General features: G+C 36.2%; 1 protein-coding gene and 1 long non-coding RNA gene across 3 annotated transcripts in view; one reads left to right on the top strand and one right to left on the bottom strand.

The window, feature by feature from the left end:
• NOVA1 (NOVA alternative splicing regulator 1) overlaps nucleotides 1-9,960 on the bottom strand; it is a 145,884-nt gene extending 135,924 nt beyond the window's left edge. The window contains exons 1-2 of the mRNA XM_074365696.1: nucleotides 8,991-9,960; nucleotides 7,124-7,267 (exon numbers count right to left, since the gene is read on the bottom strand). Coding sequence (XP_074221797.1) covers nucleotides 7,124-7,267; nucleotides 8,991-9,126 — 280 coding nt within the window. The 5' untranslated portion in view covers nucleotides 9,127-9,960. The remainder of the gene's footprint in view (nucleotides 1-7,123; nucleotides 7,268-8,990) is intronic.
• A 226-nt stretch (nucleotides 9,961-10,186) lies between these two features.
• LOC141577921 (uncharacterized) lies at nucleotides 10,187-16,368 on the top strand. Of its 2 annotated transcripts, none has more exons than XR_012507566.1 (2): nucleotides 10,187-10,497; nucleotides 14,154-16,368. It is a non-coding gene; the product is annotated as an uncharacterized LOC141577921 (long non-coding RNA). The 2 variants fall into 2 exon arrangements; XR_012507565.1 differs by having other exon boundaries at nucleotides 10,187-11,863.
• Nucleotides 16,369-18,663: the final 2,295 nt, after the last annotated feature.

The following is an 18,663-nucleotide window of genomic DNA, read 5'->3' as shown; positions in this document are numbered from 1 at the left end:
TACTGAACATCAGTAAGACATAAAATAGTTCTTGAAATAAAGTAAGAATTTTAAATATCAATTATTAAATAAAATTAGTATAAGAATAATAAAAAATGTTTTATTTTCCACATCAAATAATCTTACATGAATTATTTTGCTGTTAAAAAAACTCAAGAAAATGATTTCATTTTTATCTAGTTGTGTCAATGATGCTATGACAGGCCCTGCAGGAAGCAGTAAAAGATCAGTGATGGAATACTGATATTATGTGTTTTCATGATCAAGTCTGTTACGAAAAAGGGTATCCATAAAGTTATGTGAAACTTAGCAAATGTTGACGACATCTCAAAAAATTTGTATTTTTTTAACTCCGTAGTCTTTAAATGTTTGAAGTCTTAGTCAATATCTTCTTTATCAAAAGTCTTTAAATGTGAAAGCTTAAAGAATATTTTGTATTGATGAGAATTAATACAAAAACAACAGTCCATGATGTCAAAAATGAAAAATCTTGATTGAAAAATGAAATATGTTTAAAAAGTGGGGGAATGAGCCTCTCGACTTCCAGAGATGTTTATTTTAATCTTATTTCCTATAATTACTATAATTACCAATTATTCATAATCTAAGAAAGACAAAATTTTTCCTTACAAACATTAACTTCAGAACCAAATAGTTAGTGCCAACTCCAGTAAAAATTCCTTCAAAAAAAGTATATAGGTTACAAAAAATCTGCGCAAACTGCAAAACTTAATTAATCTAGGGTAATTGACAAGTTATAATCAATTTAGTAAACTAATAAAAATTCGAAATGATAAAACTGCTTCTCAAAAACTCCAAATGATATTTTTAAATTCTGAATTATTTTAAAATAGTATGGCACTTTGCCAGATGTAATTTAAAGACATTTTTACCTTAAGAATTATTTTCCATTCAAAGGTCAATTAATAAACAGGGCTGTAATGAGCTATCTACATTAACTGGGAATGCTATTAGAACATACAAGAAACTTCTATATGTGTCATGGAAGCCTACTGTAAGTCAATATTTCAAATAGATCAAGAAATTTAAAACAAAAGAAATAAATGACAATCTAATTTTTTTAGAGTTTTTATTTAATCAAATTTTAATTTACTTATAACAAATTGCGGTAAAGAACCCTTTCAATGGTACTTCTATATCAAGTTGAAATATCCTAAAATATTTTTAACATATTATGCCTGTCTTGATGGAACATTTCAAAACACTCAGCAAAGTCAGCGTGCCAATGTCCCTAACATGCTAAAAACATACAACTTAATTGTACATAGGTTATTTCTCCTATAAAAATTAACAAATGTTCATCTAAGGTAATAATAGAAAAAGAACTACAAAGTACTTCCACTTATTTCCACTCACTCATGATTTGATAATGTACTTGTGGAATAGAGGATTTTAAATACTTCGGACTTATGGTTATTTCCTTTTTATTTCTATACCTAAAGCCCCTATCTCCTTTTTAAGTGTATTCCATCAGATTCATGGAAATCATCTTAGTTTCAAATATTAAAGTTTATGCCATATCTTTAAAGAATAGGATGAAGAAAATGGAAATTTCACCAACCCAAGCATCAGGAAGTAGTGAAAAGCACTGCTGCTTCATTTCTTGCATGTTGCGTTTTATACCATGACACTTCAGTCTCTGAGGGTCAGGTTAATTAAGCTCCATAGCAGCTGCAGTGCAATGTGAGACACACACTGCTGCGGTTCCCACCAGTCCAGTCCAATTACCTGTAGTATTCCAGCACTGGACAAGTGACAACCAACCTCTTCTCTCTAGTCACTTGCTCCCACTGGTCTACTGATAAATGTTAGAACAAACTAACCTCTTTTTGGAAAAGACTGCAAAGCTGAATGCACCTGCTGCAGGCTGCAATGATGAGTCCCAGAGAGATGTTTGTCAGTCAGATCTCTGCAGATGTTGTTTAACTTTATGCTAGAGCTGCATCCAAAGATGGAAATGAGATGGCAATCAAGCACAAACCTCCCACCCCCATCCCCCCAATTTTATTCTGAAAAGCTGCACTTGCTCATAAAAATTATCCTTTAAAACATAGCTCCACTAAACTGGAAACAATTGAGATTAAACTCTATAGTAAAAAAAAATGTATTAGGTATTGAATTTTAGTTAACAAGTGGCACAACTGAGTTCAATAAATGTTATTTGTGACAAGAGCTTAGAAGTTAATTCTCTTAAGCCAGAGCAAAACAAAACAAAAGAATAGAACTATAAAAAGACACGTTTTTGATTGGTGGTTGTTGCTCGGGTTTTTAGTGATACCACATACTTCTTAGAGTTCCCAAGACACAGATCATTTTCCCTCTTTGTGTATTATAGGAAACATCTTCAATACGTAAACACTGAACTATTCGCCAATTGTGTTCACTACTTTTAAATTATTGCTAAAATCTTTTGGGGGTGATATTTGCAAGGCAATGTTATTAGACGTACTGTATTACCGTACAATGTCACAAATTTTAAATGAGCTATTTTTCTAAAATACAGAAGGCTTCAAATAGCAAATGTTAAAGTGACATCGTGCTATATAATTTATGAAAACACTGACACTGTAAATTAATGATGTCCCATAACTTACTGAATTGATAACAGAAGATACAAAACCAAGATGAAGTAAAAAAGCATCAAATAAAATGAATAGGTAAGATTTTTAGTGTTAATTCAATCTTTCAAAAAAATCTCATACCACCACAAAACATTTCTTTCATGAGTTAAGTATAAAAATGATATCTTTCAGAAACTACCATTTTAATATAGCTTATGCTAGGCCAGTAACATTCCTTCACATGTTAAGAGTTCCTGTTTTTTAAAATGAGAAATAAAGTACTAAAAATGCAGCAAATTTTCAAATGGATACTAATGTCTCAGTGAAAGCTTATGGCTCCTCCTACAACTGAGGATATAGAGAGAAAACATAAATAACCCACAACAATAGGTAGTATGACAAATACAAATACTACAACTTTAATATTTAAAGAAAAACACATTATATGTCATCAACTCTTTGACAATACTAAAACCAAAGGTATAGCACAGTGTAGTGATAAATATCCTATTAAATTCAACAATTTTGGAAATTATACTTTATTTTCTACTTGTTACATTTACCTATTAATTTTGCCTTAAAATATATGCCAGAAAATTCCTAACATATTTCTCATCTTAAACCAAAGAAAAGACTATAGACTGCAACTTTTAGAAGCTGTAACAAAAGTATTCACGTTGTTCTACCGATAATACTCTCCCTTCAACAACATAAAGAAAAGAAATGATCTATTTTAAACTTCATTAAGTGCTGATTTCCAAAAAAACGATCATTCTTATAAAACCTCAATCCTAAAGGTTAAATTGGCCACCGAATATTCCCCCTGTCAAAATTAAGGCAGTGTAGGGTATTTCCCTCATTAAAAGAAAATTTCACTTACATTCTGCTTTCTCGTGATTTTTAAAGATTTCACATATAAATCGTGTGTGTTTTTTTAAAAAGCATCACCCAAGTTGGACAGTGACAAATTAAGATATAATAAATCTAAGAATAAGGAGTTCAAATTTTAACTTAAGGACCATAAAAGGAAATTATTTTAATTGTGATCCAGTTTTTAGACACAAATATGAAAACAGTATAAAATACACACAAATACATGCCAAGATTATAGTAAAGAATTCCTGTTTGATATAATGAATATACTAGTGTCAGATAATGAAATAAAATAGGTACACTGTGAAGTGTTCTAAAATCTAAGGCATATATGAAAATATTTATTTTATATATCCTTTACCATTCCCAATGAACAATGTATTCAATAAGTTTTTCTGATTACCTACCTGAACCATTCATGAAATAATTTTAACAGATAAAACCAATCTATTAACAAAAATAAAACACAGCTTCAGATGCCAAATAAAGAAATAAAAGAACACTATCCTATTGCCATTCTGTAACTGCATACAGTAATATATTCCCCAAAATTAGACAGCAGTTTTTTACTACAGGGCAACAACTTTAGGTAACCTAATTATAAAAAGGATATATAAATAAATTAAATTATGTTGCTTTAATCAAGTAAGAATAAAAGATACATTAACAAACCACAGGTAGTAAGTTAGTATTTTGTAAGATTTAGATTTTTAGGAGCAGATAGATGAATTACATAGAACAGCAAAAAATAAAATGACTCTACTTGTAGATCTTTTTTTTTTCTAATTCCAGTAATTGAAAAATGCACTTTGCAATCCTCGTCATAGTTTCCCCATATTATTTTATTTAATATGACATGCTGAAATACACAATGCAATATACAGTTCTATAAATTGTAAATTCATATCAGTTAATGTGCAAAGAATGTTTTCTTCATTTCAATTGTAAATATTAAAAAAAATTACTCAGAAAAGCAAGATTGATTAGACACTTTAAAGACATAACCTGGGGGGAATAAAAGGAAAACAAACATGATAAATATGAGGAGATTATACTGGCTATAACAAAAACAATGAATGTATCATTTGAGTTGAAATTTATTAAAATGTCGCCAAAGTGTGTCTGTACTCTGCATTATATATCCTGAAGAAAGTTTGTCTCAAGTACACCAGTATTTTAAGTAAACCATCCGAATACAATTACAATGTTTCAAAACTTAGGTAATTTGAGAAAATCCATTAAGATATACAACTAAAGTGCACTTTTCCCCAAATATTCTGTCTTACAAATAAGAAACAGAAAAATGCTTCATGAAAGAAACACTGGGCGTATTCACTCTAAGAGAATATAAGAGTCATAAATACACATATGAAACACACAAAAATGGGCTTCCGAATTACTGCATAACCCTACAAGAAAGTCCTTATAATTAGGCAAAATAAACCACAGCTTTATAATTTACTTCATTTGAGATGAGCAAGGTAAGTATCCCTTATGTATATCAAAATAAGATAAGTTGAAAGTAGCTTAAAGGCTGTTATGCTGAAGAATACCATGACCTTAGATAATACCACAGGCTTGTGGTCAAGTGTGAACAGAAAGACTACTAAAATAAAAGTCTACCAGAAGAAGAGAGATGTATCTGTCTGAACAGGTAATAACCTAGTTAAATTCATATTTAAATACAAAGTGTTCAGAATTATTGAAGCTTCTTATAAATTACAGGGCTTTATTTTATCCTTAAAATTGATTCCATAGTGTGTGATTGGTTTCCACCTGTTACAGGCAGAGCATAAGCCTTCTTTTATCCAGACATTTCAATTCACATTTGATCAGGTTACGTCACTACACACACAAAATTTTATTCAACGCATTCCAGTTTTCCATTTTTTCCAAGGGATATTCTTGCTCTGTATGAATAACATGCCTCAGAACTATAAATAAAATAAGCAATTTCAATGTAATAAGAAAAAATGCACAACTAAGTGGACTAAAAACAAAAGATCTAATTCTAGTTGCACCCTTTCCAACCCACTGAAAATAAACTATATTCAAATGAAAAGGCATTTAATTTACTATTTGGAATATCCTTGATAAACACCAATTTTCTGTAACATCCCTGCACATCTGATACCACCTCATGTATAATGCAAAAAAGCCATTTCATTTTCATCTATTGACAGCGAACTTAATTCACCATTGCAGCTCTTTTCCTAGAACTATCACGCTATTAATTCTGCAATCAAGCTCTTTTGAATGCTTTTATTTGTACTAAGGATTTTCACAATTCCACATTGATTTTTTTCATCATAACACACCTTTTGAACATACAAATGTGAATATGTTAGCAAACTTTCTTAATGCTTAAGGAAAGTTTCAGAGACAAGGAAAGCCATATACAAAACTACACTCACGGGAAACAAAGTTTCGAAGGACAGCATACCTGACAGACTACGTTTCAGTTTAATAGAATTTAAGGTTTACCAAATATACTACATTTAATTTATATAACTAAATGATAGTTCCAACCCTTCTGAAACCTTCTTATGCAGAATAATGGTCCTTTTTCTACCACCAAGCAATTGGCTATGAAAAAGAAATCCTCCAAATGTTTTGCTTACATTCATGCCAGATGTCTTTGCTGTACTAAAGAACTCTTACTGAATTAGATCACTGAAAGCAAATCAGCTTTCCATTTCCACAAAGAATAAAAATAAGCAGTATCAGTCCTTTCAGCACTGAATAAATATTTTTTTATGTGAAATAACCAAAAAAATGGCAGAAGCTACACCTAGGTAAAAGCAAATCAATTAATGTTTTATCTAGGGGATAACACTGTTCAATTATGGAGATTTTCCAATTAAACTTAAAATCCAAATATTAAGTAGCAAAATGATTTTTAAAAAGATAAATACGCAGAACTGTATAACACTTGAAACTTTAAAAGCACACTGAAAAGTACAAAAAAATTATACCACCTAGGAAACTTGCCATATTCCAGTGGGTTACAGTACCTACAGTACCACATAAACTGTTAACATATTTTAATCAAATACAGCTCTTAAGTAACACAAATTTTGAAGCATTATTTTAGTTCTTACATAATAAAATATTTCCTCGTCACAATAACATTAAAAACACAATATTTTAAAAATCTGAAGAGGAAGCACTTGTCCTCTTTACTTCACTCCAGGGCCAACAAACAAAGCAATGAAGCAGAAAGAGGTACATAATGGATTTAGAAGTAAATGGTACATTCTTTAAGAAGCCTTTCTACCCCCTCTTCTGAATTCACTCTAGACTAATTGTCATCACAATTACGTCTGAAAACTTCAGAAGAACATTATTTCCTGAGGCCAGCTGTCCAGGTTTCTATCTTTAAATTTTAGAGTTTTTCCCCTAATTAGAAAAAAAATATTTAGGAATACCCAGAAGATTCATCTTGCAACTAATCTAAATCATAGACACAGTATATCAATTATACAAACAAGACATTATCAGCAGTGTAAATACTGTTAAAATTTTTCCACAAATACTCAAATACATCAAATATATAAATAAAGTAAAGTCCACACTATTAAGAATTTCTTTCAATACAGCATACAACACAGGTAGATCTTCTCTTTCTTTGGGGATTTATCAAACAATCTCTTCACCATTGCACCTACCTGGATAAAAATCTTTGGACTTAGACAGCTTGATGGTGGCTCCAGTTTCTTTTTGCAACTGAACAATTGTCTGTCCTCCCTTCCCAATTATAGATCCAGCAGCATAACTAGGTATGAGAACCTTTAGAAAATACTGGCCGTCTTCTGAAAAATGCAAAGAAATATACTTCATTAACATGATAATTTTAAACTTGGTATCCCCCCTCCACCCTCAAGAGAGAAAAAAGGTGATTAAAACATTGGGTATACAGCTGCAGGAAATGTGGGGTTAAATTTTTTTAAAGAACGAAAATAAGCCAATTACACTGAAAAATAAATATGTATGGCATGTTTCCCATTTTGTAGGATTTATACTTTCAAACTTGGAATTAAAATCTAAACATGTTCCATTATTTTGCAGCACTGTAGAAACTGATGACTAAATTCCAGTTGTTATTCCAAACATGGAAGTCTTCCAATTCTATCTGTGGTTACTATGGTAAAACAAAATGAACTGACCCTTTAACAAAACTTCAGAGATTTATAACATGACAAACCTGCACTTAACATACTGCAAAATAAAGAACCTTAAATGATGGGCTATATTTGTTTGACATTAGCAAACACATAAGGACTACAATTAGCCATTGCCTATATCCTACTTAAAGTATGCAAAACAACCATTCTCCTACCAAGTAATCCACCCAAACTGTAAGGTGTATTCCAAGCCTTCAATAAGTGCCAGGAAATAACTCAAAGTGATGTGGACTGGCAAATCTAACTAATCCTGGTGTATTTCTTTAGCACTCCTTAGTCTACCATGATCTCGTTTAAGCTCATTAATTAAAAGACCTTAAGAAGAATTTTGCCAATACTAAAAAGCTTAGGAGTCATTTATATCAAACACACTTAAAAGTGACCAGATAATGTTCTTCCTCCAAATGAAACACAATTTTTAAAACCGAGGGGTTGTATGAATCAAGAAAGATTGAAATGAAATGTTTTAGGAAATAAAGTCAACTCCAGAAACTTTAATTTCCGTCAAACTGATCATGTCTTAAATAGGAAACACCCCGGTAAATCCAGCTTCCTTATATGAATGAACGTTCTAAATTTTTCGGGTGTGCCATTCTCAAGACCCCCATCCGTCTCTAATGTACATGCTGTAGATAAATTCACCTCTGCCTCGATGCATTGGGTGCATTGTTAGGATGACTCCAGTGCAAATGAAGAAGCGATACCGGTCCCGTTATAACTCATCTTCCCAGGAAGCGCAGGATGTTAACTAACAAGTCACAGTACCAGACACCCCCACCCTCGTATGCACACCCCTGAAGACAAATCAATGAGATATTTGCACCGACAATGTAAGTGCGGTAAGAGCATGCACTCATCAAGATTTTGCATACTACTTGTGGCCCGAAACCAAGGGGATGAAGAGAGAAAAACTCTCTCGTGCCCCAGTCATTTGCTCTCCGCTACCCAAGTGCCATTTATTTATTTATTTTATCAGACTGTTAAATGCAGCGCGCATCTTCGGGCGGCCATCACCTCACTCGGGGTCATCCTCCTCCTCCTTAACGGACCCCCTTGCCCAGGTCTAGGATATTTATATGGTCAGCCTTTCGACCGATTAAATGGAAAGATAGGTCTATTCCGAAAAACCGGTCGCCATTTTGATGAATGATAAACACAGAAATGGAAATGTGTCGGGGACAGCGAGGTGCGGGGCAGGTGCAGGGGAGGGGGCGCGAGGCAGGGCGCGGGAGCCGCAGGGTTCGGGCTGGAGGTGTCCGGGCCGCGGGAGGGAGGGAGGGCGGCGGGAGGGAGGGAGGCAGGGGCGGGCAGCGGGGGATGGGGCCAGCGGGGAGGTGGAAGCGATACCCACCGCCCGTATTGGTCCTCTTGGTGCTGCCGGCTTCAGGGGGGGCTTCCAGCGGCCTTTTCCGCGAGTCCGGCGGGTCCAGGTCTATGGGAACCCCAGTGTGGGTCCCGTTCTGCTGGATGGGAGCTGCCGCCATCATGTTTGCAGTTCCTGCCGCTTCTAGGGGGAGAATGTTCTCCCTTTTGTTTTGGCTTTTTCTTGTCTTTTTTTTTCTTTTTTTTTTTCTTTTTTTTTCTTTTTTTTTTTTTTTTTTTTTTTTGCTTTTGGGGTTTCTTAAGGTTGTTTTGTTTTTGTTTTTTTTAATCGGATCAATAGAAATCTCTTTAAGAAAAAAAAGCAATGTTGCTGGTTTGTTCTCACTGGGGAGGGGGCAGGGCTGAGAAGCAGCTGCAGTGCAGTGTCAGAAAGGAGACAGGGGAATGGAGGGGGTGTGAGAGACGGAGGGTGAAAGAAGGAGAAGAAAGGAGAGAGGGGGAGAGAGTGGAGAAGGGAGAGGGGCGAGTGAATGAGCGGGAGGAGGGGAGCGGGGAGGACGGGCAGAGGGAGTGGGAGAGCGCGAGGGCTGGCGGGGCGCGGGGAGAAGCCGAGTAGGAGGGGAGAGTAAGGGAAAGAGTGAATGAGCAGGAGGAGGGGAAGGAGGTGGATGCGGAGAGAGGAGCGAGCGGCGGAGGAGGGCAGGAGCCGGGAAGGAGCGCGGCGGTCCCCGCGCCGCGCTAGCGCTGCGCTCGCTCCCGCTGCTGGTGCTGCCGCCGCCGCCGCTGCCGGAGCGGTTCTGCCGTTGCCTGGGCTGCTCGGCGCTGCTGCTGCTGCCGCCCGGTCTCGCTCATTATTTCTCCCGCTTGTTGGGGGGGGCTGGCGGGAAGGGAGGGGGATGGCTGCGAGGGGAGGGTAGTGAGGGGTTGAGTTCGCAGACTCCCACACACTTCGCGCTCGGGTCCCTGCCTCTCAGCAGCGCCGCTGCCGCCACCGCCGCCGCCTCCCAACGCTGAAGCCTCAGCCTGCGGGGGCGGGGTGGGGGGGGCACCGAGGTGGGGGGTGATTGCGAGCGTGTTTGCGCGGGAGTGTGCGCGCGCGGGCTGAGCGCGTGCGCGGGGGCGCGCGCCGGCAACGGGGGCGGGGCCGGGGGCCGGGGCTCTCCTGTGGGAAGGGAGGGGTGAAAGGTCGTGGGTCCCCGGCAACACGGCTCAGGCAAACGTAAGCGGCTTGTCGCAGGAACCGAGGGGTCCAAGAAACGCGCTAGGTTGGAAGGCGGGAAGCAGAGTTTACTGACAGCCGTGCCAGCCAATAATATGGAAACGTGAGAAAGGCTCTTCAGGCCCCTTCCCAATCGGGAAACTTGGGTATGAGAGGGAGTGAAGGGGCGGGGTGGGACCTCGGTCCAGCCGGGACTGGAGCGGCTACAATTTCGGCTAGTCTGAGAAGGGCATTGGAGTGACCGTTGACAACGGGTGGGACAGCGTCAAGGCTGAGGGAAGAATCCTAACCGTGTACCTCCTGGACTTCTAGCTAGGTACATTAGTTTTTATATTTAAGAGTAGGTAAAAGGCGTTAGCATCTCACTCAAGGGCGGTTTTCTACGAGGTGATTTCATCAAGAGTATTACTCGCACTGTATGACTTCGTTAGGGAACTTATAGTATCACTCGCCGCCTTAAATCCTTTCGGAAACAAACCAGGATATAAATAAATAAAGCTAGATATGGGTATCCCCTTCGCGAGGCGCCGGGTGGCGGACTAAAGACAGGCAACAGCTGAGTGTGTATCCAAAACTAAATATTGAAGGAAATATGAATATAGGAATAAAGTTCATTGCAATGTGCACAGCTTATAATTATATAGATCTTGCATATGTAAGGAACCCTACAACATGACAAGAAAAAGAAAATCTAGTGTATTTGGATAGACATTGAAAGTCTGAAAAGTCTCTGTTTATAGATGAGTAGACTGACTCAGTTCAAGTATTTTGCTCAAGGTCATCCATCAAGTTAGTAATTTAAGTAAATCAGTGTGGTAGGAAGCAGTGATTGTGGAAAAGTATCAGCTTTGGAGTCGGAAATACTGGTTTCAAGTTATTGCAGCGTATTCTAAGTGTGTCTTGAGCAAATCCCTTAACGTGTTGCTATGTATTAAGTGCTTACCATGGCAAAGCAATCCACTTCACATGTGGTGCTCTTTACATGCAGTGTATCATGTAGGTATTACTATCCCCATTTTATGAGGCAGTTTGGGTTTAGAGATATTAATAATTTACCCAAAGTCACACAGGTGTAAACACTGTAGTAATAATTCAAACTGAGGTCGACCTGATTCCAAAGTCTGTCCTCTTGAATACTGCAGTACTCTAAAGCATCAGGTTTCCTTCTACTTTATAAAAGGGACTTCACCTCTCCCAACTGAGTCAAATGAGATAATGTATATGGCAATGTATTATAAAATGTAGAAACGTGTTCACATAGTCACTAGATTTCTAGAACAAAGATGCCCCATCCCTGTACTTTCTACAACAGCATTTCAGCTTGAAAGATGGCTTTAGTATTAAGCTAGCAAAGAAAGAACTTTACTGATATGGTATTCTAACCAAGTACACCTGCATGCCTAAGGCAATGACCGAAGAGAATAGAATAAATTTTAATTCCTGTTAGAGAGGGGAATGGAAAAGGGTACTAACCCTACTCTTAGCTCCTTTATTAGAAGGGGTATCTAGGAAGCACTGGGATTTCTGGTGCTTTTAAGTAATGAAAGATAGATGACAGTCTGCTGAATGAGGAAGAGAATAACGTTTAGTTTGGGAATAAAAGTTCATCTGAAATATGAAAAACACACTTGCCTCAAGTCAGGGAAGAAGATACCCTGAGAGCTGAAAGAAAAGGAAAGCAGGTAAGTTAGTACATATTGGTAAAGGTCTATGAACCAAGTCCAGAATTTTGTTCTGACATATGACATAATAGGAGACCACAACATAGCCTTCATGATCAAAAATAAAAAGTATTTATACACGGAATTGGATTTTTTAAAGGAGGGGGGAGCTGTGATGAGAAAATAATAGGGTTTGGAATACGCGGTAGTTAAGATTAAAAAAAGGCTGATGCCAGACATTGTACGAAGTGTTCTGTGAAAAATATTTTTCAAAAATGAAAAATTAGAAAAGGGCTGGGATTTGCAACTGGATTGTTTTGAAACAGTAAAAGACAGGGGACAAATACAATTCGAAGACAAAAGATAGTTCTTAACTATATTACATTAAAGCTTGGGCAAAGTATTCAGTAGGATGTAGTTTTGAATTGAGGAGAGACTGTTTCAGAATTGGGAAACTGGAGGTTCACAAATTTTTATTTCTAAAAACAAAATATTTTCTAAAGTAGTTTAGAAAATATTTATCATTGCCATGGGTAAGTTAAATTGTAAATGAGCCTTCTAAGTTAAATTGCCTTATAGACATAAGCTTACTGAAGTAGTCATGGCACTGTATTCTTATGCTATTTATTTGACCTTTTCTTTTATTCCTTCTTAAGAGTTAATATTTAAATACTACCCACCACTACATGGGGCCCCGAAGCAGAAGATATAATTTTTAATGTGGATAGTATGCTTAACAGTAATGTAACTATGATATGCCGAGAATTACAGAGACCATCCTAAGTCTCTGACGTGGTCAAACATCTAAGGATCACTCAGCTCAGATGATTTGGTCAATGAAGAGTATGAGACGGTATATTCTAACTAAGCCTCCATTCCTTAGTATATTTTTTGTCTTTTTGAAAAATTATGCTACTCCATTTCTCACTGCACATAGCTCTACCATTCTGATTATGTAGATTTAGAATTTTACCTGTTGTCTCCTGCATTTTGTACCAGCTAATAAAACTGAAGAAATAAAAAAGCAGCTCCCAGTTAGTAAGCTGCTTTACAGCATGCTATATTATTACTACAGCATGCTATACGTCTTACGCTATAAATAAACAGTTTGAATGAACTTTTGAAAAATACAATAGAAGCATTTGACCTCAATTCTCTGAAAAGAAATAGTTTATTTTTAATTAACCAAGCAGTTGACACTGCAAATTTAATAATACTTTCTGACACCTTAAGACACAATAGAATTTGTGTGCTTTTCATTGCTAATTAGTTGATGACTTATGAGCATAACCACCTATGATAGAAAATGATATTAATCTGACGAACAAAATCCTCAGTCTTTATTGGCTTTCAGGGGGTGTTCTTTTCCTTCCTAAGTTTTAGTCTAAGTAACAAAAGGTAATCTATTTTCAGCAATGACGATTGGCTTTCTAGAGAAAGCACAGATAGTTTATATCCACAGATATTCCCCAAACTATTTCTTTGTCTCCATGCTCCTGCCCATCCTATAATCAGTCCTGTTATTAAAGAACAGAAATACTGTGTGTCTCTTCAGCCTGTGCTTTGGGAAAATTATTTGCTGACTTTGTGTTCTACCAGAAGCAGATCCTGAGTTAAGGATTCAAGTGCAAGTAGTTTATTTTGGAAGTGATTTCAGGAAACACAGTAGGGTCTTGGGGAAGTAAGATGGGGGAATGAAAGGAAGGCAACAAAGGGTGAATTACCAAGCAAATTACAACTGTGAGCAAACAGAGCTTAATCTCACTGGAATTTCCTGAAAAACCATTTAGAACAGTAGCCTCAGAACTATCCCACCCGAAGCATGAGAAAACTGAGGTATATGTTTACCAGCTCCCTTCAGTCATTGGGTCATTGGTCGAGGTCTATTTCTAGGATGCATTTATTGTATGCATGCTGGCCAATCGTCCAACTGCCGGTACTGCATCTTTTTCTGAGGACTTTCTATAGAGGCTGGAGTCCGTTCTGCCCTTACGCAGGCTGGAAATGTTGTGGAATATCCCCTACCATTATGGAAAATCAGGCCAGTGTGCTCTGAAATCGTAGGCAAGGAGTAAGGCTAGGGCAGGAACAGTTTGTTACAAGTATCAAAATGAAATTAGGAAAAAAGGAAAGTGAGAAGTCTGTTACTGCAAAGTATTGTTGGGAAAGATCGAATAAATATGAAAGAATTTGAAAAGTTTAAAGTACTGCATGTTTTTTATAATTTTCACAATCTAAATATTGTAACCAAGCATAGATTGTAAAATGCCCAACTAATTCTTTTTTATGTTTTTAAAAAACACATTTTTAGTTTTTTAGACATGGAAACTATCATTTTGATAGGATGACTCCTTAATTAGAAAGTACTACATATATCAAGATGAAGTGAATTGAAGAAATAATAATTGAGCCATTATAAATATAATAAAATACAACTTCAAATGGTAAACTACTGGACCTACAGACAGCATCAGGTAATTGCTTACATTATGGATTGTTTGGATTTCCTGTCTGTTTACTTCCTGCTTCTCAAATAAGCTATAGCCCTCCTTGAGTCCCAGAAGTTTTTAATGTCTCTGGTCAAGCTTTCTTTCTAATGTAGTTTGCTATTTCCACTATTTGTTATAGATCAAATAATTAAAAGTTCTGTTTCTCTTATAACAATGTTACTTGTGTTTGTAAGTACAAAAAGAAATTGGCATCCTTATATATATTTTAAAAATTGCATTACCATACTCTTCCCTGGATTTTGCCTTGCTATTTAATCTTTTGGTTTCACTATGTAAGCATTTCTTTGGTAGATCAGGAGTGTCTAATTGACATCATGTAATTCTAAATTATTTTATCCATGTATCATTTCATATAATTAAGACTGTGTGGAGCTTATTAAAATCAGTATTTTATATGTAGATGTTTATCTGCATATGGTATAGAAAGAGAGTGTGTATGTGTGTGTGTGTGTGTGTGAGATAAAAAGTGGTAGACAAGAAGAGGCTGGGTATTGCAGTCCTACCTAATGTCTGTTGGTGGGGGAGAAAAATTAATAAATGCATAATTTGCCTTTACTTAGCCTTTTCTTCTCAAGGTTAAGTATTTGTGAGCTTAAAACTTTTTTTAAAATTTTACCTCCTTACTATGAAAAATTTGAAATGTTTTCAAAAGGAGATAAAACAGTACAATGTATCCCATGTACTATACATTCACCTTCAAAACTAAACTCCCAATTAATATTGTTTCATTTATAACCTCTCTCTTGGGGTAATTTTGAAGCAAATTCTGACTATTATACCATTTTTATTCTGAAAATATTATAGACTTTAAAAAAATCCAAAATATTATTATTGCATTGAAAAAAATTGACATAAACTTCTTAATAGTGTCAAATATCTGGTCTGTGTTTAAATTTCCTTAATGGTCTTTAAAAGTTTTTAACAGCAACCTATAGAATGGGAGAAAAATATTTTCAAATGATGCAGCTGACAAAGACTTAATTTCCAGATTATATAAACAGCTCATACAATTTAACAACAACAACAAAAAAAACACCCAATCCAAAAATGGGCAGAAGACTTAAACAAGCAATTCTCCAATGAAGACATACAAATGGCCAATAGACACATGAAAAAGTGCTCAATATCGTTAATTATCAGAGAAATGCAAATCAAAACTGCAATGAGGTATCACCTCACAACAGTCAGAATGGCCATCATTCAAAAGTCCATGAATGATAAATGCTGGAGAGGGTGTGGAGAAAAGGGAACCCTCCTACACTGCTGATGGGAATGTAGTTCGATGCAGGCATTATGGAAAACAGTATGGAGATTCCTAAAAATACTAAAAATAGACTAACCATATGATCCAGCAACCCTACTTCTGGGTATATATCCAGAAGATACTCTCATCTGAAAAGATACATGCACCCCAGTGTTCATAGCAGCACTATTTACAATAGCCAAGACATGGAAGCAACCTAAATGTCCATTGACAGATGACTGAATAAAGAAGTTGTGGTATATTTATATAATTGAATACTACTCAGCCACAAAAAAGAACAAAATGCCATTTGCAGCAACATGGATGGACCTGGAGATTGTCATTCTAAGTATAGTAAGCCAGAAAGAGAAAGAAAAATACCATATGGTATCACTCATATGTGGAATCTAAAAAAAAGGACACTATGAACTTATCTACAAAACAGAAACAGACTCTCAGACCTAGTAAACAGTCTTATGGTTACCAGGGAAAGAGGGTGGGAAGGGATAAATTTGGGAGTTTGAGATTTACGAATGTTAGTCACTATATATAAAAATAGATTAAAAAAATAAGTTTCTTCTGTATAGCACAGGGAACTGTATTCAATATCTTGTAATAACCTTTTATGAAAATGAACTTATGTATGTATATGCATGACTGACACATGGTGCTGTACACCAGAAATTGACACATTGTAACTGACTGTACTTCAATTAAAAAAAATTTTTAACATTTTGTTGACACCTCAACCCAAATAAATATATTGCAACAGGTTCATGTGTCTCGAATCTCTTTTAATGTATATCAGACATATTTCAACCAGAGAAGCAGACTGGTAGGATATATATTTTTTAAATTTACATACACACACAGAGGTATAGGCAGCATATAGATATACAGTGAAATTAAGGGAATTGGTCCACAGAATTGTGGGCTCTGGTTAAGCAAGCCCAAAATCCACAAATGGGCATTCAGGAAGAAAAAATACAGGGGGAAGAGAGAACAGTTGCAGACCCAACTGTGCTCGGAGTCTGATCTTCAGAGACCTGGTTGCTTTGATGACTGTCACCTGATTAATTCAGGCCCACCTAGGATGATCTGCCTTTTGATTAACTCGAAATTGGAACTTTAATCACACCTCAAAATCCCTTCTCAGCAGGATTTGACTATTGTTTGATTGAATAACTAGGAGAAGTTATGTATATGCTACAAAATGGCTGCTGCCCTCTTTCTGTTCTCCAACTCTCACAAGAGAGTATCCCTTGTAGACCACTCTAACTAGAAATATACTAGACAAGGGATTCTGAGAAATCTACATTGTCATATCACAAAACCATCACAGCCCACCCTCTGTCAACTTGGCACCCATACACATCTCCTTACACCATATTTAATCACCAAATAAAGATAATAGCAAAATCATACTTTTGACTAATGCAATAAACATAATGGCATAACAGAATAAACTATCCCATGTAAAACTGAAAACATTGTAACCCTTTCCCCAGGAGAAGATTAAAAAATCTATGGGTGATGTTCACACTTCTATGATATCCAGTAAATTAAATATTGAAATATACAGTTAGCTGTTGTTAGCATCTGTTACATGGCAAGAGGATGATAGAGGTAATAAAGACAAAACTATTTAATACAGTCACATGAAAATAATAAAGAAATACTCAAGAGTGATTACAGGCTTTGCTTCTACAAATGATCACAACATCATAGCTGGTATTTCTTCCACCCTTCTACTACCTTCTTTCATTTCCTTCTTCTACTTCCTTTTCCATATTCCATTTGCCCTCAGCAAGCACTTCAGCTGGTTGTGGTTCCTTGACAAGTGGGAGGACCCAAACCTTAATTCCTAAAGGATCTGGACTATTATAAGTCCTACATGAATGAAGTTGTCATAGTTTTCCACTGACTTTAATCAAAGTACATGGGAATACAAAGAGATGCCCTGGGGAGGGGTTTTGAACTGGAACTTGAGGCTTCCATCTGGTCACTTTAGGCTCCTCTTCAAGCCTCTGAATCAACAAGAAAAGAAAGGAGTTACTATGCTGGCTGCAGTGATTGATCTTGGCTATCAAGGAAAATAGCAGACTATTACACAATGAGGGTAAAGAAGATTATGTCTGAATGTCTGAAATACAGGAGATCCCTTGGTGGATGCATTCCTTGCTTTGGAACTAAGATCTCTAGACCAATATACCCCAAGGTAATGGAAATGGGAAAGAAACATTTTGCTAGTCAAGATCAAGAGGCAATGTCAGAGGAGATACTCTTTATTTCCAACTCTTGAATTTGCAATGTAAGGATCTGTAAATTCTGGTGATAGAAGAAATAGCACCATATATTAGAAGCTGACTTAAAGCATTGACCACATCCTGGAGGACATTGTCTCAATCTCACAAGCTATTGCCACCTAGCTGGGACCATAACTCAGTCATCAAAAGGAAAATCCACAGTCCTATTAAGCTCTTTCAGGAGGATGGAAGCTATGAGACCAGAGAATACCGTGAGTAGGAGTTCATTGTCACACAGTATAAATTTTTTATAATATAGTAGGGTCCTTTCTCAAGGTCCCCATCTTGGATTTGTAAATTGATTCAGGTCCAGGATTCGATTGAGGGGCCATTACTCTCTATTTTGGTGATGCAGGTCAAACTTCTGGTCACTAGACTTAGAATTTTCCACTTATGCATATCAAGTAAGAATTTAGTAGGCTTCCAATCTCAGATGTTGAAGTTTTCATCTCAAAGTTAATTTTGTTTTTTTTTTTTCATGTCTTCTAAGAATTCACTTAATATGTTGAATAACCCTGTAGATTCTTGAATATATGGAAGACAGTTAAATAATTATTTCAATATCTTTGTTTATTGATTCTATCCTGTGTCATTTCTGATGCAGTTTTGATTCTTTGCTTTTTCTCTTCAATATGAATCATATTGTCCTGCTTTTCTACATGTCTGATAATTTTTATGATATGTCAGGCATTGTTAATTTTACCTTGTTGTATGCTGGATATTTTTGTGTTCCTACAAATATTCTTGACCTTTGTTCTTTAG

Source organism: Camelus bactrianus, chromosome 6, assembly GCF_048773025.1.
Source record: "Camelus bactrianus isolate YW-2024 breed Bactrian camel chromosome 6, ASM4877302v1, whole genome shotgun sequence".
In the NCBI taxonomy this organism is placed as follows: Eukaryota; Metazoa; Chordata; class Mammalia; order Artiodactyla; family Camelidae; genus Camelus; species Camelus bactrianus.
This window is presented reverse-complemented; position numbering and strand designations above follow the sequence as displayed.